Consider the following 20694-nt stretch of genomic DNA (forward strand, 5'->3'; position numbering starts at 1 on the left):
ATCAATTTTAATGCAGTGAGGTGATTAAAAACTATTAAAATCTTTATTTTATTTTATTTTAAAAAATGCCTCATTTTCATCCTCACAATCCAATCTGATTTTTTTTTTTTTTTTAAAAAAACTAATCCAATCAAGAAACATGCATGCAAAAGAACCAAACCCTCTATATCTGTGAGAAGTGCTTAAGTTTGGCGACACTTCCTTCTAGAACAAGAACTAACACCCATAACTAAGAACAAAAAATTTGTTTTTCGCATTAAACATGCTGGGTGCTTCGGGAGAACCCAAAATCATTCTAAAATCATGATCTTGTGTGCAATGTGTGCGATTACTGAGAAGAATCTGCATGTCGATCAACAAATTGGTGGTGCGTGGGAGGGCGAGGGATTATGGGACTGAAGGAGATTAAACACATGCAACACAGAAATGCTTTTGTTTGGGTTCAACTAATGTGATTTTGATTCGACTTCCTAGTTCCTTCGAATGCGAATAAATAAGATAATGCCTCGTACTCTTCCGAATTGGAAAACATGAAGACTCCATCTCATAGCAACACAAACATACCTGCACGAGAGGACAGAGGCCCAAAAGGCACACCAGCAAACCATCACACTTCCAGAACTACGTGTAACAGGCATCTAGCAAAATTCCAGAATATATTCCATACTCGGTGTTACGTGGTATGTCGTCCTTTATGTCAAGTTTGTTTCTTTGAAAAAACAATGCGGACTTAAGAGTGTAAAGCCAACATTTTTTACCCTAAGTCGATGTTGCTTTGGAAAAATAAGAGTTTAAATCGAACATCTTTTCCATAACAACTTCCAATCCTTTGCGGAGAATCCGTGCGTAGCTTATCATTCTTCTTTCTTCGATTGAATGTGGTTCCTTCTAATTCACCTTCTCCAACTTCTTGAGTGTGTTCATATGGAGAGTTGCAAATTCACTTCCGAATAGATCTGTTTTGAATAATCTATGGAGTATTCTATCATGCTCCTCGATTTTTTTTTCTTGGGCCCCGCAGCCAGCCCATTGGGTTTTAAGGTATCCAGCCCAATGCTATTTGTTTTGTTTCTTTTAAACGACAACGTTCGGAATACTCCCTTAGACGACAGCATCGCGCAGTAGCAGAAAGATACCGCCAGGCGCCAATCCAATTCTCTCAGTTTCGCCGGTGAAATGTCTCCGGCCGGTGAACTCAGGTGGCTCTGCCGCCTCCTCCACGACTCTCTCCGCCCCTACACAGTCTGTTTCATTCTTCACACCTCCAACTCTTTTTTTTTTTTTAAATAATTATCAATTCATTCCATTAACCAAACACGCTTTTCACGTGCCTCAGGAACCACGCGCCTTCGTTTCCACCTCCAAGGAGAAGGAGAAGGAAATTCTAATAGCTTCTTCTCAGGTTCCGCATTTTTTCTCGTCTTCAAAACACTATTAAACACTTTCTGTCCTTGATTCAATTATTTTTTCTTTCTTTCTGCGTTTTAGGTCGTGACAAAAATTCAGCTTCGGATTCGCGAATTCGATTCTCGTGCAGAGGCGAAACGTGCTTCCGATGAAGAGCGATCGTGCTGTTCGAGCCCGCATTCTTCCGTTGATCAATGTCTGCGAAAAATCGTCACTGAGATGGTGAGTGTCAAAACCGGCTTTTATGTCAACCCGCTTTTGTGTTACTCCCTCGGTACCAGATTATACGATGTTTTAGAGATTTTTTTTGGTTAAATTAATTTTTTCCCTCTAATTTATTATTTAGGTTTGATTTGTTCCTCTAATTTTTTTTTTTTCAATTTCTTCCTTTCTTTCGTCTAAATTAAATTGGGAAATGTGTCTTTTTTCACGGTTTAAAATTACTTAGTGACAGTTTTAAGCTGCCACAAACTACAATTTCTTAATATCATTGACCTAATATCATTGACCTAATTTTGATGGTAGGATCAAATTGAATCATTTTTAAAAAATTAACAATCAAATTGAATCTAAAAAATAAACTAGAGCACTAAAAGATTAATTTAACCAATTTTTTTTAACAAAACCAATGCTGCATTAAATACTTTTTTTTTTTTTTTGAAGACTATCCTTAATCAATACTTAGTGGGAATAATATATAGGAAGAGTAAATGAGTCATTAGTAAGTAAAGGGGATATTTTTTTGACAGTACGATAAAGGTATATTAGGAAGTTACATAATGTTTTCTTTGAAATTCAACAAATTAATTGCATTCCTTAATACCCGTGTCAAAACCTTAAATGTCATATAATCTAGAACGGAGGGAGTACTTTGTTGCAGATATTAGTTTCGTGTTGTTTTTGGTGGCGCAGATGGTTTTGCTCACTGTCAAGAGTGAATTTGTTCAACACGTGGTTGTCAACGCTCTTGTCTTAGTTTCAAAGTTTTTGTACACAATGGTATGAATGAGGAAGTTAGTTTCCTTGGTGAGTTTAGATTACACATTTGAAGCTACTATGTGATTCTCTGTAATAATGATTTGCAGGGGAACAATTGGGATGGGTTCATTCATTTGTTGTGCTGTTCGTTGGAAATGGCGATTGCTAGGATGATTTCGTGTTCGTCTGAGCCTCCTTCTGGAGCTGAAAATAGTGAATTTGATTGTTTTGATGTTGAGTTTCTGATGCAATACGGGCTTAAGAATTTTGATTGGTCTACTGTGGCTGGTGTTGTTCGAGTATTGCGTGTTATATGTAAACATTTGAAGGAGGAGGATTATGATGATGGACTTATCAAAGTGTACTATGACTCTGTCAATTCTTGTCTTCTGAAGATGCCGTGGGATTTGTTAGATGAGTATTGGAGTAGTGAGTTTGGTAGAATGAAGGACAACTCTACTATCAATCAATTGCACTTAAAAAATTTCAGTGTTATGGATCCTGTGATGAATTTTCTTGGGACTTTTCTGCAGTTACTATGCTCTTTGGTTTACCGGAATGATTCAGTGGAAACTGGTTGTGATTCTGTTGATAAACATCCACTTTTTCTCACAGTCGTGAATCTTATACCTAGATTAGCAAAGTGGTGTCTAAGCGAGCAAGAAAATAATGCTGAGATGCACGCCATTCATTACTTGAAACACAAGTTGCTGGTAAGTTTCATCCACTTGTTCAATGAGCTTGAAATTGAATATTTTGTCAGTGGTAGGATTGAATGCGGATATTGTTTATTGTTGCCACATTAAATTTAATGGAAGAGTAGGGTGTTATTATAAAAAAAATGCTTTTTCTCTTTCTCTGAAAATATAGAAGGGAGTTTGTGCACCAATATCTGCCATAAAAGGTCCTAGCCATCAATCGTTTGGATATGTAAAATACAGGATTTCCAATTCTAGCAGGAAAAGGGGGGAATGGAGACTCAATTTCAAGTGAGTAAACAGGAATGTGGAGAACGAGAATTAAAATCTTAATGCTGACAGAGCTTCACAATATATTCCATTTCAATCTCAAATCTTGTTTCTTTTCAGAATGATAGGACCCACTTAATGGTATTATGGATTTGATATATTTTGTAAGTATGTTTTTAGTGTTATTAAGCTAAATTTGTACTAGTTTTATTATATTAGTGAAATGTATCCAGAAGCTAGGTTAGTGTTATGTATAACAATTATTCCGAGTATCATTAGTAAAATGTCTTCTCTTTTTTCCATCTGAACTATAAAATTTCAGAAGTATGCCTAGTCTTCGGATATATACTGTTAGAAATAGTATTAGTTAATGGCAATTCATTTAAGAAAGAGTATGTTCAATATGTATAATTTTGATTATTTTATGATTTTGACTTGATTACTGTCAATTAAATTTGTCATATTTAAATGAAAAAAGTGACAAAAATATTAAAATAGAAAAAATTGAACATGGGAGAAATATTAAAGCTTTACATTTAAATATGACAAATTTAATTGACAGTAATCAAATCAAAAAATTATATATATATATATATATATATATATATATATATATATATATATATATATATATATATATATATATATATAAACTTTTATTTATAAAGTTCCAAAAAAAAATCCGACAGGTTCAACTTGTCCTGACATGCTTTGGATGTCGGGTTGAGTGGGGCAGATTAAGTGGGTTGTAAAACTCAACCCATCTTGCCAAAATTTGTGCTGACCTGTTGTGTTGGAACTGTCTTGCTAGCCGGTCTGGTATTCATAATTTATCCTGAATCTTATCCCTTAGAGTATTTCTTTCAATTATGGAGGCTTTACTGACTTCCAGTTCTTTGTGCATTGTTGAATTTGATTACTTGAGCTCAGGATGCTTAGGAAGTAGAAGTATATTTTTAACCTTTTTTATTAGACATTAGTACTTGCCATCTTTCATTGCAGAATTATTAAATAATCCTTTTGTCATTTCATTAGCAGGGAGGAAAATTTTGTTATTATTAGTTGCTATTTAAAGTTGCTTTATATTTTCATGAGTTTATAATCATTGGAAAAGTTGAAGGGGAAAAGAAGCAAAATAACTTTGAAATTTAATGTTTGTTTAAAGACTTGTTTCTGTGTTGCTTCTTGCTATGTTTAGAGGGGAAGGCTCTCTTAAAACCAATTACCATGCTTTCTTCTGCAGATTCTAATGATCAGACTCGGCTCACTTACAGGTCTAGACTGTCGGATCCGTCTTTCTTGGCTTGAACTCCTTCATAACTACTTTCAAGAGCTTTTGCAGCAACCCTTAACTCAATTTCTTTCTGATCAAATTGATTGTCTGGAAGACTCTCCATTTTTATGGAGTTTGTGTGATGGAGAAGCATGTATGAAGCGTTCTGACCACCTACGAAGACAAGCTGTTTACCTCTTATTAGCTTGTTCTTTCAGTCTGATCTGTAAAAGAGGAGAAATTGCAAACCACTGTAATAATTCAACTCTGTGCTCCAGTTTTACCACTAACCCAGATTCAGAGCATGATTACTTCTGCAGAAAAAAGGGATCACTAGAACTTTTCAAGTGGATTCTAGGACATCTTCCAACTGCAATCTCTATCAACCATGAAAAGTACATGCAGATGTGTATGAACTTCATATCATCTTTCCTTCAGCTATATCTCCGTGAGGTTTGTCTATTCATGCTACTTGTGTGTGTATTATAGTTTGAGTATGAAGCTTGTTTATCATGGCCATTGTCTTCAAAACATTTTTTAGTTCTTTAAATTTTGGGTTTTTATAACTCTTGGGTCCATATGGAATGCTTTGAAGATTAAGTTAGCTACAATTGGGGATTTGATATATTCTGACAAGTTTGGGTAGCTGATCATGTATTGGAAACTGAAGCTCAGAAACTTAAAAAAAGCAGCTGTGTTCATATCAGATCACTTCAAATCCTAATAGGACATTTTGAGTGTGTCTGTACCCATGCTTCTTAGGTTGGAAATATGTTTGCAAAACTGAGGAATTAATGAGTGTCTCAAGTCTTAATTATTTTCCTTTAGCATAACACTTTTGAATCTTTTAATGACAATATCTTGTAGTTTCACTGGTGTTATTTATCACTTGAATGGCAGGATGATCTATTGTTTGAAGTGCTTTTGCTATTGTTTAGCATATCATCTTCTCTCCAGGAACAGTAAGGATTTGTATTCAATTGTTTGTTATTTTTATTAGCCTCTTAATGGAAGAATCCCCTGTAATGAGGTTTGGATGATGTAGGTCTGAAAGTAAGGATGCTGCGTATCATGATGTAATGAAAGATTTTCCTTTTGAGCTGTCAGACATTTTTAATTCTGTGCACCTTTTTCATCTGTTTCTTTCAGAGGCTAGTATTATACACTATCTTAGCTCATGAAGATAGACACCCCATTGCTATCCACTTTATCAATTAGTTTAATTTGTAAAACAATAAAAAAGCTTACTATCTTGTTCTTTACTTACTGATCTGCAGATACATTATGATCACCAAGTGCTTCTTGATTACCTCATTTCAAAAGATACTGGAATAAGCTGTGCTAAATATCTTCTAAGGTATTCATTGTAACCACAAAATTTTCCCTTTATGTGATTACAAATAAACTAGCAAAGCTATAATATCTGGTTGTATTCCAGGATTCATGTAAAAGAAAACTCTGGCCAGCCTCACATTTTATAAATTTTTGTTTCAGCCCCCAATTTCTTTTTCCTTTATTCAATCATGGAGGATAAGTTCAGGGCTCAGAATCAACTGTTTGCATTGTTAGTTTAGTGAAAGGGTGAAACCAATCAAGAATGAGAATTACTAATAAATCACAAATTTTGGTTGCTACTTATCCTGACTTATTGCTACTTGAAAGCTGGCTTTTACTTTTTCTCTTTTGCACATTTGTGGGTAGATGCTTGCATTTGATATGCAACTCATGGAAGTTATTTGTGGAATTTCCATTATTTGGAGAATTTTTGGATCAATCATCTTGCAAGAGAAGAAAAATTGTAGGGGATGGTCTACACTTTCTAGCAGATGGAATGCCTACGTCAATTGACAACAGTGGAAGTATCATATTGCATATCAAGAATTATAAGGAAGACAGGGGTGGCTTCAAGTACTACAATATTAAGCCATTCAAGAAAGCCGGAGAATGTTTACTATCTTTGAACAATTCTGTATATAATCTTCATCAAAAGAAGTTGTTTCCGTATAATCCTAAAGTGCTTCTGAAACGGTATGTTGCTTAACAATGAATTTATTTGTTCAACAGATGGGTCAAGCTTTTAGAATTTTGATTGTGTACCTGAAGAAAAAAATTGATGAACTTATTTCTTGTAGTCTAAGAAGATTTCAAGAGTTATGCTGTCAGGAAAAGGGATTCCATGGACTGAAGACTGAGTAATAATTACCAAAACTGCATGTCTGATTCTGAAAGCTTGGCTATCTTATGCTATTAATGGCTATAGAACTACATTTTTGGGTGAGTAGGATGCTCATGGAAAAAAAGTAGGCCTTATATTGAGTGTTCTTCATGTCATAAAAAAAATTCTTCTTGTTAGTCATGTCATGCTTAAATTTTAGTTTGCTGATTGAATACATTATTTGCTGGAAACAGGTATTGGTGGCACGGATGGACAGGAAATAGAGAAATTTTGTGCTGGTTCATAGTTGTATGGGTAAGATGGCTACTACACTGGCTTAGATCGGACTTAGTGCCCACAGCTGTCAACATTGTGCTACTGGTGTCCATCTAGTGACAGTCTTGGTTCACTTCAAATCCGTCGATTATTCTATGGGTTTGGGGTTACATGCCATTTCTGGAGAATCTGGTGAGCCATATCATGGATCCAGGGTGCATGAATGGTTCCTACCAGTCTTCAATCTTGAATTTGTAAAGGTACTAATCCATTCCCTCAACTTTTAGCCAGCAGCATGATCTTCCCTTTGCGATACCTTTTGTACTATATCCTCCAGGTAATCCAAGCAATTATCGCATTGAAGGATGTCTTTCTTGCGGATACCTGCCTTTCTCTTGGTACTTGGAGCTTGCATTCATGCTCCTACAAAAAAGCATGTAATGAGTAGAAGACCAAAAGTGTAAAACTTCGTTGGTTTGGTTAAGCTAGTACCCCTTCGTTTGAAGGCTGGGGTGAAAATGGTTTCGCCTAATGTTGTCATTTCTTGAAGCATATTAGAGGTTGGAAAAAAAAACAGATTAAGAATATGGACCATGCAAAATGAAACATGATAGACTTTGGGTTAGTTTCATTTTCTTTTACTATCATAAGGGCTTACGGCCAGGCTAGTTATCTAGCTCATCCTTAAGATCCATTTTGTTTCCTTGACTTGATCCAAAACTTAATAGGGTGTTAAGGTCCAGTACACTTACAAGTCCCAATTAAAAAAAAATTGAACTCTTTCAACTTTGCTTGTATGAAAGGTTGGTTGATGATCTTCACGTGTTTCATTCATAAAAAATACAAGATATTTGGACTTAGTACAAACTATAAGAATTATATCAATTTAGTATGAGCAAGGGGATTTAATTTAGTTGGTTGAACACTATAAGAATGATATCATATTCGATTGCTACACAAAAAAAAATCTATTTAGTATGACAATTTCTAAGGGATGTGTTTCATGCATCCTAAAAATACAAGATATTTGTACTTATTACAAAGTATAAGGCTCATGTTAATTTAGTAAAGACAATTTCTAAACTAGCTTTTAGTGCCTGTGCTATAAATTTGTTTATTTCTTTTTTACTTAAATTATGTTCTTCATATGGTCGAGGTACTTATTTTTCTTTGTTAATTATTTTAAGAATTTAGTTTAAATACATTGATGTTATAATATTCAATTAAGTTGTCATTCAATCATATATATATATATATATATATATATATATATATATAATAGATTTGGGATTGGATCCAGTGATATTCTAAAAGTTGGAAGCCATAGGTTGCTATATATGTAATAGGATTATTATTATTGACTAAGAGTTTAGATGAATTTAAGAATAACAATGGAACCAACATTTATTTGATAAGTTTCATTTATTCGTTAGCATGAATTGACAAGAACTAACACAACTTCATATCATTATATTTTTATCAAATAAAATTTATACAGATCCCTGCGTGTATGGATCGGAAATGACGCAGTAGTTGCAAGACTATGGCTTTATTTATTTGTCTCATGGGAGTCATCTTTCTAAACGAGATCTTATAATTGTAACACAAGTCAAATTCAAACACAACGTACAGATGAAAGTAACCTAAAGCCTAGTCATATTTTGTAGCTATCTTCTGGAGAGAATTGAATAGTTCTCTAGGCTTGCTAAACATAGCTGCATGATCTGCACCTTTGATCTTTAGAACGTCATTGATCCCAGCATTTTGGATCATCCATAGCTGATATTCCAATGGAATTGCAAGGTCCTCAGTGCAAACAATATAGGCACGTGGAACTGACCCATATCCATGTTTGGAGAAGTTCTTTTGCTTAGACAAATCTTCAATGAAGAGTGATGATGGCCTTACCAATGTCTTGGCCAATTCTAGGTCCTGCAAAATCCAATCCTTATTATTTTGTTTTTATTGAAAACTTCGATGAGTCTCCAACGTATTACTTAAATAGTAATATTGCTAAAACAATGATGTAATTGCCATATTTAATCGCTAGAATTGTCTTTTGTGGTGGTTTTTAGCTGCCAGAAACTCTGTAAATTTAACTGCCACAAATCACAACATTTTTTGTAGTGCTAACATCAACATGTAATTACCTCAACGGGAGAGAGCTGGTATTGCTTCTTGGACAAGTACTCAGGACCAAAGAGCATTGATGTCTTGTTTCCACTTGGGGCAAATTCGTTGTCCAAGTCTTCAGACGACGTGTTCTGTTGAAGTAGAAAACACATTAATGGTTGGTGATGCATGAGTGTAATTTTTTGACCTTTTTCTTTTTTGGTTCTAGACAATAATAAGATCCGGAAGCGTGTGCCATGCCATGTTTATCCATTCACAGCGTGTATTTTTGAATGACAATAGCGAAGCATTTGAAAGTTTTTTTCATCCGTCGAAGCATTTGATAGTTAAAGTTAAAAGAATTTCATATTAACTATCTTTAAAAAGTTATAAAATTGACGGCCGTGCACATTTATATAATTAAAATGCATCTAACTAGCATTGTAAAAGTTTTTTTTTAATTTAAGTAAATTTTTAAAAATAAATAAAAATTTCAAACTATAAAATAATATACATAACTAGAATAAAAAAATATATAAATAACTTAAAATTAGGTAAAAAAGAGGAATTAAAAAAGTACAAGTAACTGAAATTTAATTTGGAAAAATAAATGTTAAAAAAAATAAAGCTAATATTTGTGCAAAGGAAAGAAGAAATTATAAAGTAAAAGAAAACTCTATAAACAATTAATAATTTAAAATTATTTTTAAATATAAATTAAATTTTAAATAATGACAAAATTACTTAAGAAAAAAAACGATAAAATATATTTAGCATTTAAGAATAATATTTTTTTACAACCATTCAAGAATAAGAATTAAAATTATATTTACAAGTATTATTTTTTTTTATATTACGAATTCAAATTATATTTATAATATAAAAAACAACCCTTTAAATTCATAATTATAAATAGAAAAAAAGTTAGGTCATCTAGCTGCCAAGTTAACTACTTATGTACCTGAATAGTCGTTATAAAGACAAGTAGATATATGATCACCTACAAGATTTACTCACATTATTATATTACACTCTGTTCCTATACGGTACGTAAGTGTAGATATAGGAAGCCAAAAAATGCAATCTGATTTTGATTGAAACTGATTTATAGAGGTATTGATAGTCTCTTTTTTCACGGAACATGGATAAGTAAGAAAATTGACAAAAAAATTGAAAAATAACCTCAAGACTAGTTAAGCAGTACAAGGAAATACAAGATTGAAAGAGTAATTAAAAAAAAAAATTGCGAGTTCAATCTCCAACAAAAACTAATACCGTAACTATTAACATTTAGGAATAAAACAGCAAAAAAAAAAAAAAAAAAAACTAAGAAGCATATATACCTGTTCCAAGACGTAAGATGGGCGATGTTCGGTGTCTGGAGCAAAAGCTGTTAAGAAAACACCAACTGCAACCTTTTCTGGAAATTTCTCCATAGCAAGGGCTATGTTCATCCCTCCAAAACTGTGACCAACTAGAACCACCTTCTCATTTGAGGGAATTTTGGTCATTAGCTGCAACAAAGGCTCAGAGTACTGCGAGAAAGTGTCAACATCTGCAATTCTCTTCATGTTGATGCCAGAAGCTGCAAGGTCGAGCACTGTGACCTTGTGGCCTTCAGATTCCAAGCGTGGCTTCAGCTTGCACCAACTCCAAGCTCCGTGGCATGCTCCATGCACCAGAACATAATGCTTCTTCCTATTCCTATCTACACAATTTCCTGAACTAATGCTTATCAAAATAATAAAAATAAATATAAAAATCAAATTTTCAGAACTCATTGTGTTGTTTGCTTCTTGTGGTTGAAGTGTTGTTTACCTTGTGGTTGCTTTGTAGGTTCTTTTTTACCAATACACTCTCTCTCCAAAATATTTCCATTCTACAACACTTTTAAAAACAATTTCCGTTCTACAGTTGAGAAGTCCGGGTTGGCTAACCAGACTTTTCAACCGGTTTTTTATTTTTATTTTTTTTAAAAGTTATTTTTTTCGAAGTTAAGAAGTTAGGATTGACGAATCAATTTTTTTCAAAACATACATAAAATTAATTAAATACTAAAACATATTTATTCCTCCATTATTTATCAAAATATATATGTTGCCTACCTGATTGTTTTTTTTTACAGATGTTCCCTCCTCCCTTTGTTGTTGTTTTCATTCAATTATTTCTTCATTCTCTTTCTTTTTTTCTTATGTTGCGGCCAAAGTTTCTATATCCACTGTGCCTAAGAGAAATGAAGATTTTCAAATTCATGCATAATTGAACAAAATTCTATTGAAAGAAACTGCAACTTTTAAAATAATAATGATAAATAGTTTGCTAATATTCTTTTAAAAAAATATTCTCCCTTGGAGTTCTTCAGGCATTAATTTGTTATCAGCCCCTTGTACTAATTGAAGAGGAATGCTAATAGTAGCTTATATGTTCCAAAATATTTCCATGTGGCGTTTACTTACTTTGTATGCTTTATGAGTTAAATTGCATGCTTATAGTTCAATGGTTAAATTAATATGAATCAATTGCTTGCTTAAATAATCATTTGAGGAATTGCAACTGACCAAATCGAAATATATATATAAATTCAACAAGATTCCAACATAACCAGAATACAACTTCATATACGCCTCATGTTTGCAAGAATATATATCATCGCTTTATTGATGTATCAAGTGGTTCATTGGTATTTAGCAGCTATCTGCTGGAGAGAATCACATAATTCTTGCGGCTTGCAAACCATCGGCTTATGATCTGCGCCGTTGATCTCCACACCGTCATTGAACCCAGCATTTTGGATCATCCAGTGTTGGTAATTCAATGGAATTCCAAGGTCTTCAGGACAAACAGTATAAACACGTGGAACTGACCCATATCTTTGTTTGGAGAAGTTCTTTTCCTTAGACAAATGTTCGATGAAAAATGATGGTGGCCTGGCCAAAGTCATGGCCAATTCAAGGTCCTACAAAATTCAATTCAATCCTTTATTTGTTTCTCTTTTTGTTCAAGACTTGATTCTAGGAAGGTTTTTCAGCCTGTTGCTTTAGCTAGTAATTGTCCTAACATGTAATATTGAAGGATATGATATTGTCGTAACATGCAATTGTTACGCACCTCAATGGGCCGGGGCAGAGTTGATAGAGTTTGTAAGACAAGAACTTGGGACCAAAGAACATTAATGTTTTGTTCCCACACTGGCAAAATTCCGTGTCCAACCATTCCTCTGATGGGGTCCTCTCATTGTACTGTCGCAAGGGAAAGAATTATAATAATGCTAAAGATGAGTGCAACTTTTTCATTCGGTATTTTTCTTTATATGGACAATGCATAAGATGTGAAAGTGTTTCTCAAGTTTTCAGAGTGTATATTTTTGGTTGACATCAGTGAAGAATTAGATATTTGAAATCTAAAGAATTTTCATATTAATTATCTATAAAAAAAAGTAGTATAATCGATGACGTGCATATTAATATATAATTCAAATATATCTAACTAGTATCATCATATTTTTTTTATAATAAGATTTTTATTTTGGTTTCTAAAAAAAATTCCTTTAATTTTTATCTCTGCAAATTATGAAATTGTTGGTTTTATTCATGGTAAAATGAGTAAATTAAATTTTAATTTTATTCTATGTAAAAAAAAATTCTTTGCTTACTCCAAAATCTAAATATTTATTTTTCTCCTTAACACTTATTTTAGTACAAATATTAAGTATTCATTTTTTTTATTTGCTGAAGGCGGCATAAAAAACTTCACACTGAAAGTAGGTCGCAATTAAAATTTTAAGAAAATCAAGATAAAAAAATGGCTGAAATAAGTAAGAAAACTGGTCAAAAATTTGAGAAGGAAACCTCAAGAGTGTAATTAAGAAGCAGACCTTTTCCAAGACGTAAGATGGGCGGTGTTCAACGTCTGGAGCAAAAGCAGCTAAGAAAACACCAACTGCTACCTTTTCTTGAAATTTTTCCATTGCAATTGCTATGCTCATCCCCCCAAGGCTGTGACCAACTAGAACTACCTTCTCATTTGAGGGAATTGTGTCCAATAGCTGCAGCAAAGGCTCAGTGTACTCTGAGAAAGTGCCAACATCCTCAATTTTCTTCATGTTGATGCCAGAAGCTGCATGGTTGAGCACTGTGACCTTGTGGCCTTCAGATTCCAACCGTGGCTTCAACTTATACCAACACCATGCTCCATGGCATGCCCCATGCACCAGCACATAATGCTTCCTGCCTAAACAATTTTCCGAACTCATGATGCTTTTCTTTTTGTGCTACTTAGTATTCGTCCTCGCTATATATAGACAATCAAATGGATCGGGTTTGAGTGGTTTCTGTTTCCTCCACAAAATGTTTGGTTAATATCTTTTTCTTTAAAGAAATTTATATTTTTAAAACATTTGTTTTTAATGAAATTTATTAGAACTAACAAATGGAATTCGAAAAAACTAAAAATTATTTCATAAAATCATTAAATAAATCATCGTTAAGCAAAAATAAATTATTTAATGCAAGAATACACATTTATATTTTAATTTATATAACTAACAAATTACATCTTCTAAATTTTGATGAAACAGTTATGGACTGAAATTATATGAAGTGGAAATTATAGAGAGAGCTAAATAGAATTAAATGTCATTCTTGTTAGCATAGATGAGTTTTGAATGATGTTTCTATTTCATTCTTAATTAAAAATTGAATGAAAAAGATAATTTATCATTTAAGGGTGTGATTTGTACATGCATGATCTCCCTTCTCCTCCTGCACAGCATAGTTCCTCCGTTCTCTACTCGTGGCAAAACGGACGATATATATAAAAACACTTCAACGATCAAGACATGTAGGTGTTCTAGAAAGTAGGTGTATTGGAGTATTATGTTTAGAGTACTAACCTTATTAGGTTGCCTTCAATAGTTTGAAACTATTTGAAAATCCCTCCAACAGACATAAAAAACTACTAGCTCCAAGATCAACAGGATCTTCATTTAAGTCATCAAGTGAGGGTAAGATTAGAAGAGTTGAATCTCTCAAGAAGAACACCTCAGATTTCAAACGGAGTCTTCCTTAACCCAAATACTCTAACATCAATTGAAAAGAACTCATTAACACAACTTCATATTAGTAATTTTTTTAAATAAAATTTATACAGATCCATGTTTGTATCGGAAAAGACGCAGAAGTTGCAAGATTATCACTTTATTTATGTCTCGTGGAGCCATGGTTCCAAACGAGATCCAATTATAATTCTAACACAAGTCAAATTCAAACACAGCGTACAAATAAAAATAAACTGCAACATTCGTCGTGAATTTATGCATATTTTGCAGCTATTTTCTGGAGAGATTCAAATAGTTCTCGAGGCCTGCTATTCATAGCCATATGATCTGCGCCTTTGATCTTTAGAACGTCATTGATCCCGGCATTTTGGATCATCCAGAGCTGATATTCGATTGGAATTGTAAGGTCCTCAGTGCAAACAATATAGGCACGTGGAACTGACCCATATCTCTCTTTGGAGAAGTTCTTTTGCTGAGACAAGTCTTCAACGAAGAGTGACGATGGCCTGACTAGAGTCTTGGCCAATTCAAGATCCTGCAAAATCCAATCCTTAATAATTTTGTTTTATTCAAGACTTAAAACTTCGAGGACTTTCCACCATATTACATTAGCTAGCTAGTAAGAGACAATTAAATGTGTGTTTGGATTGTGCTTGAGGTCTTTATTCCGTGGAAGTACTTTGGGTTACGTATTGTCACAATTTTAACGGCAAAACAAACACGCTCTTAAAATAATTTATGACGTGTAGTTACCTCAATGGGGGAAAGCTGGTATAATTTCTTGGCCAAAATCTCGGGACCCAACAATATTGATGTTTTATTTCCACTGGGAGCAAATTCAGTGTCGAACCATTCTGACGGTGGGATCCTCTCAATGTACTGTTGAAGTAGAAAATATATGTATGAGTGTATTTTTTTCACAGAACTTGCAAAAGTAAGAAACTTAGGTTTTTCCTGATGATATATATACCCTTCACATCCACTACTTCTTGAACTTTTTGAAGCTGAAATAATAATAATCAGTTTAATTCTAACTCAATTTTAAAAGCTAGTTTAAGAATTTTTTTATCGACAACAACGATTAATTTGTTAGTTTTATTAAAAATATTAATTGAAGAATTTGAACTCGACCATCACCTCTCCTTTCTCTTCTCCAACTATTAGGTTAATCTTACATCTTCATAAAATTTCCCAGGTAACCTCAAGACTAAGAAGCATACATTTTCCACGACATAAGATGGGCGGTATTCGGTGTCTGGAGCAAAAGCAGCTAAGAAAACACCAACTGCTACCTTTTTTGGGAATTTGTCCATGGCAAGTGCAATGTTAAGCCCCCCAAGGCTGTGACCAACTAGAACTACCTTCTCATTTTTGGGAATTGTGGCCATTAGGTGCAACAAAGGTTGAGAATATTGTGAGAAAGTATGAACATCGTCAATTTTCTTCATGTTGATGCCAGAAGCGGCAAGGTCGAGTGATGTGACCTTGTGGCCTGCAGATTCCAAGCGTGGCTTGAGTTTGTACCAACTCCAAGCTCCATGGCATGCCCCATGCACCAGAACATAATGCTTCTTATCTATGCAATTCCCTGAATTGTTCATGCTTATAATAAACATAAAAATAAAAATATTTTTTGCTGAACTCATGGGAGACCTCTTCTTGTGTTGTTTTAGTTACTTTTGTATTCCTTCTAGCTATATATAGACAGAGAAATGGGTTGATACAAAAGGTTTTTAAATTACAACCTCTAATTTGAGTTACTTAATTCTTATGATTTTTCACAAATCAGAACTAGAAACTTCTGAATTTTAAATAAAATAATTGTTAATCATAAAATAAATTAATTCATATGCATGCATACACATAAATTTTAACTTATTAAATGATTTAGGATTTGAATCCTAATTGATCGGTGAATATGAAATAAATTGTTTAGAGATAAGAATATTCAACTTACGATAATTTATCATTACTTTCGATGGAATAAGTCTGTATCATTACTATAATTAAAAAAATAATTCTAACTTATATAATCCCAAATTATATGAAAATGTTTGTCGAGCTATTCTAGTAGCTTGGCTGTCGTGATTAAGTTTGTTTTATACAAAAACTAATTTTAATAATTTTTAGCTTATTTTCATAAATTACTCCTATCAGTTTATAGTTTATATATAATTACTACTTCCTTCTCATTTCTTTTGATGCTTTATCTTTTTTATTTTTTTTCAAAACAATTTGATAGATGTTTTAAAATTATAAAGTCTATTTAGTACATTTTTTTAACTATTTTTATTTAACACCTACTAAAGCATCAAATATGGATGTATTGAATAATTAAGAACAATTTAGTCTAAATATAACAACTTTTAGTTTCATTAAATATTTTTTAATTTATATGTAATAACCTTAAACATAAAAAAATAAAAAATAAAAAATATTATTTTTTATTTTTATTTTTACTAATTTTACTTGAAATTCATTCCCATCCTTTTTATTTTTCAATTGAGAAACTCTTTTGCCTACCCTATGCCCAACGTGACGTCATATTTTGTGTTTCATGTGTCATGTCTTTTGCTCTCTGACTCAAAATGGTAGCGCACATCCTTGATGACATCCACGACTAGTTCGTTAACTGCTGTCGCCATACTGTAACCATATTTTGACCATTCGTTTATAATGTAAAATTTGAAAATTATCCTCCAAATTTTTAAAAATCGATCTATATACTTACCAGTTGAAAAAAAACCGATATTGTGTAAAAATTATTTTTGAAAGAATAGTTATATATATATATATATATATATATATATATATATATATATATATATATATATATTGATTATAATTTTTCGTACAACTGTACTAGATTAGACGACTCTGCCACTGCTTTGCGTTTCGTATTTTATTTGAAAATGAAGACATTTTTAAAGTCGTGTTGGCATTGATTTTCTTTCTGAAATTGGAACTATTATTGCAATTCACGAAAGACTAATGCTAGATGAGAAAAAGGTCCAAGAAGCAACTGTACATGTTATAAACGGTTGACATGTCGTTCAGATGCAATTATCTCATTTATTAACTAATTTGTCTTATTGCTATCATATTAATATCGTGTTTTTTTTTTACAGATTTTAATATTGTGCTTTTAAGCATTTGAATATATACCAGTTTTATCATAAGTGGATAAACTCATTGTAAAATCAAGAACATGCCCCCAATATCTTCATCTCTCATACGGTAAGCAGCCAACGTTAACACGTGTATATTTTCCAATACTTTTACACAATGGATCACTTCTAGCTTGAAAATTACTTACCTCTTAATGCGCTCAACCATGAGTTTAGATGAATTTATATAATAACAATGGAAGTATATATAGAACCAGCATTTATTTGATAAGTTTCACTTATTCGTTAGCATGAATATATTGGAACTAACACAACTTCATATTAGTAAAAAGAATAATTAAATAAAATTTATAGAAATACGTTTGTATCAGAAAAGACGCAGAAGTTGCAAGATTATTGCTTTATTTATTTGTCTCGCTCAGGGAGTCACGATTCCAAACGAGATCTAATTATAATTCTAACACAAATCAAATTCAAACACAACGTAGAAATAAAAGTTTCATGAATTTATGCATATTTAGTAGCTATCTTTTCGAGAGAATCGAATAGTTCTCGAGGCTTGCTATTCATAGGCATATGATCTGCGCCTTTGATCTTTAGAACGTCGTTGAACCCAGTATTTTTTATCATCAAAAGCTGATATTCCAATGGAATTGCAATGTCCTTAGTGCAAACAATATACGCTCGTGGAACTGACCCATATCCCTCTTTGGAGAAGTTCTTCTGCTTAGACAAGTCTTCAACGACGAGTGACGATGGTCTTACTAAAGTCTTGGCCAATTCAAGGTCCTGCAAAATCAAATTCCTTATTAATTTGCTTTTATTGAAGACTTGAAACTTTGAGGGCTTTCCGTAATATATATATATATAGTTATCTCAATGGGGGAGAGCTGGTATAGCTTGTCGGACAAGAAGTTGGGACCAAAGAACATTGATGTTTTGTTTCCACTTGGAGCAAATTCTGTGTCCAACCATGCAGACGACGGGGTCCTCTCATTGTACTGTTCAAGTAGCAAAATGTAATAATGGTGAAGATATATATGAGTGTAATTCTTTCACTTTTTCTTTTCTTTTATTGACAATAAATAAGATGTGAAAGCGTGTACATGTTATGTTTATCCATTCAATGTATATTTTTGAATGACAAATATAAAGTTTTTTTTTAATTTAAGTAATATTTTAAAAATATAAAAATGTTTCAAACTATAGAAAAATAAAGCCGCGCGGTGCATGTATTTTTGGGACGAGTTCGGATTGCAGCTTTGCTGCTTTGGCCTTCCCAATCCAATTTAGTTTAATATGCATTCACTTAAAACATATCAGGTTTTTGAATAATGCACATTAATAATAATTTTTTATTTAATAGATAATATTTTAAATAACATGATAATATATTTACAACGTTATTTACAACGTTATATATCTTAATTTAACTTTTATACTTCTTTTACTCTATAATTTAATTATAAATAATATTAAAATTAATATATCACGTTAAAAAACTAGGTTGAATTTTGATTAGAATAAAAATTCAATTTCAATAAAATTCAAGATCAACCACGTAAGAGAACTTCACATCACATCTTAATCCAAAACTTTTAAGTTTAGGTTTATGAATTTTCTCCTCACTTGTATGATGTTCAACTTTTTGCGACTTCACCTTACACCTGTACTCCAACAATTCGTTGGATTTTTGAACTTCCTTCCTATGTATAATAAAGGCTCAAATGAGAGGGATTCATTTGAGTAAGAAAAACAGTTACAAATCATTGCGAGAGAAAGAAGGAGAAGGGAAATCATTGTGATTTTTGCATGCCTACTCGAGAACATTTTTTTAGATTACAACTGCAAATTCGTTTACCATTGGATCGGGCTGAGTTTTAGACACAAGGTTCTAAACGCGTGATACTTTAAATTGTCTTGTTGGATCGGGAAAAAGATATATGTTGAGAGAGATAAGTGTTTCACATGATCTGCTTTATATTTTAGAGTTTTATCTTCTTGTCTCTATTGTACCAATTGAGAGTTTGTTTTGATTTGACTGTTTGTAATACGTTTTATTGCACCGTGGTTTTTATCCTTGCATTGAGAGGCTTTTCACATTAAACAAACTGTGTCTCTATTTTCTTTAATTTCTATTTTGGACTCTATAATTTATCGGTGTTGCTCAGAGATTCTTACAAGTTTAGAAAAATTCCTATTACTCTATTAAGTTTGTTATTGTATTGAGTTATTTTTCATCATTAAGGACAAGAGTGAGCCCATCCCAACTCGTCTCTTGCTCAGCAGTCAACCTCACTGAATAATTGTTATAAAGATAATGATCACTTAAAAGATTTAAATTTTTACATCATATATGTCTAATATTATGTTTCTATACGAAAGCGTAGAATTAGGAAGTCAAAAAATGTGATCTGATGATTGTGATTGAAACATTTTTATAAAGGAATTGATAGTCCCCTTTTCCACGGAATCCAGCCCATGCATTTATGTCTAAATAATTAGTTCCACAATTTGTATTATTGGGCAGCAATTGCACTTGCAGAAGTAAGAAAATTGATAAAAAAAAAAAATCACAAGTAACCTCAAGACTAAGAAGCAAACCTTTTCCAAGACATAAGATGGTTGGTGTTCAGTGTCTGGAGCAAAAGCAGCTAAGAAAACACCAACTGCTACCTTTTTTGGGTATTTGTCCATGGCAAGTGCAATGTTAAGCCCCCCAAGGCTGTGACCAACTAGAACTGGCTACCTTCTCATTTTTGGGAATTGTGGCCATTAGGTGCAACAAAGGCTCAGAGTATATATTGTGAGAAAGTATCAACATCTTCAATTTTCTTCATGTTGATGCCAGAAGCGGCAAGGTCGAGGTGATGTGACCTTGTTGCCTGCAGATTCCAAGCGTGGCTTGAGTTTGTACCAACTCCAAGCTCCATGGCATGCCCCATGCACCAGAACATAATGCTTCTTATCTATGCATGCAATTCCCTGAAATGATCATGCTTATAAAAAACAAAAAAAAATAAAAATTCTGACCTCATGGTACCTTCTTCTTGTGTCGTACTGTTGCAATAGGTACTATGTATTCCATCTCGCTATATATAGATGGAGAAATGGGTTGTCAATAAATTAAAGGTTATTACCAGCTTTGAATAATAATCAAATCACCACCGTCAAGATATATCCTATTTCACATATTTTTTTACAGCAATTTATTTTAAATAACAAAATTTTATGCATCTCACATCTTTTGTTTAATGAATTTTACTTATTATTTTTCTTTTTTTTTCCATTAATTTTACTTGAAATTCCTTTTCATCCTTTTTATTTTTTAATTTAGAAAC

The 20694-nt window shown here is 32.7% G+C and overlaps 4 protein-coding genes and 1 pseudogene across 11 annotated transcripts; 1 reads left to right on the forward strand and 4 right to left on the reverse strand.

Moving 5' to 3' along the window:
* The first annotated feature begins 1081 nt into the window (after positions 1-1081).
* LOC100812484 (uncharacterized) lies at positions 1082-7872 on the forward strand. Of its 7 annotated transcripts, none has more exons than XM_006574660.2 (12): positions 1082-1242; positions 1337-1402; positions 1489-1629; positions 2320-2406; positions 2493-3098; positions 4597-5079; positions 5527-5588; positions 5672-5777; positions 5904-5983; positions 6328-6654; positions 6759-6900; positions 7036-7872. In XM_006574660.2, exons 1-11 carry the CDS (start codon positions 1177-1179, stop codon positions 6820-6822), a joined length of 2088 nt encoding a protein of 695 aa, XP_006574723.1. In that variant the 5' UTR covers positions 1082-1176; the 3' UTR covers positions 6823-6900; positions 7036-7872. The 7 variants fall into 7 exon arrangements, with proteins under 7 accessions (XP_006574723.1, XP_006574725.1, XP_006574728.1 ...); XM_006574662.2 differs by having other exon boundaries at positions 5672-5702; XM_006574665.3 differs by lacking the exons at positions 6759-6900; positions 7036-7872 and having other exon boundaries at positions 6387-6623.
* On the reverse strand, positions 7035-10963 carry LOC100787862 (methylesterase 1). Its single transcript, XM_003518044.5, has 3 exons — positions 10513-10963; positions 9208-9321; positions 7035-8989 (listed from the first exon to the last, which is right to left on the reverse strand). The coding sequence occupies exons 1-3, from the start codon at positions 10948-10950 to the stop codon at positions 8708-8710; spliced, it is 834 nt and encodes a 277-aa protein (XP_003518092.1). The 5' UTR covers positions 10951-10963; the 3' UTR covers positions 7035-8707.
* An 880-nt stretch (positions 10964-11843) lies between these two features.
* Positions 11844-13478, reverse strand: LOC100813024 (salicylic acid-binding protein 2). Its single transcript, XM_003519870.5, has 3 exons — positions 13044-13478; positions 12274-12408; positions 11844-12125 (listed from the first exon to the last, which is right to left on the reverse strand). The coding sequence occupies exons 1-3, from the start codon at positions 13419-13421 to the stop codon at positions 11844-11846; spliced, it is 795 nt and encodes a 264-aa protein (XP_003519918.1). The 5' UTR covers positions 13422-13478.
* Positions 13479-14348: 870 nt separating this feature from the next.
* On the reverse strand, positions 14349-15881 carry LOC100813562 (salicylic acid-binding protein 2). Of its 2 annotated transcripts, none has more exons than XM_014765292.3 (3): positions 15518-15881; positions 14979-15104; positions 14349-14760 (listed from the first exon to the last, which is right to left on the reverse strand). In XM_014765292.3, the coding sequence occupies exons 1-3, from the start codon at positions 15869-15871 to the stop codon at positions 14479-14481; spliced, it is 762 nt and encodes a 253-aa protein (XP_014620778.1). In that variant the 5' UTR covers positions 15872-15881; the 3' UTR covers positions 14349-14478. The 2 variants fall into 2 exon arrangements, with proteins under 2 accessions (XP_014620778.1, XP_003519919.2); XM_003519871.5 differs by having other exon boundaries at positions 15446-15881.
* A 1891-nt stretch (positions 15882-17772) lies between these two features.
* LOC100814106 (salicylic acid-binding protein 2-like) lies at positions 17773-20441 on the reverse strand (annotated as a pseudogene).
* Between the last annotated feature and the right edge of the window lie 253 nt (positions 20442-20694).

Source organism: Glycine max, chromosome 2 (genome assembly GCF_000004515.6).
Source record: "Glycine max cultivar Williams 82 chromosome 2, Glycine_max_v4.0, whole genome shotgun sequence".
NCBI lineage: Eukaryota > Viridiplantae > Streptophyta > Magnoliopsida > Fabales > Fabaceae > Glycine > Glycine max.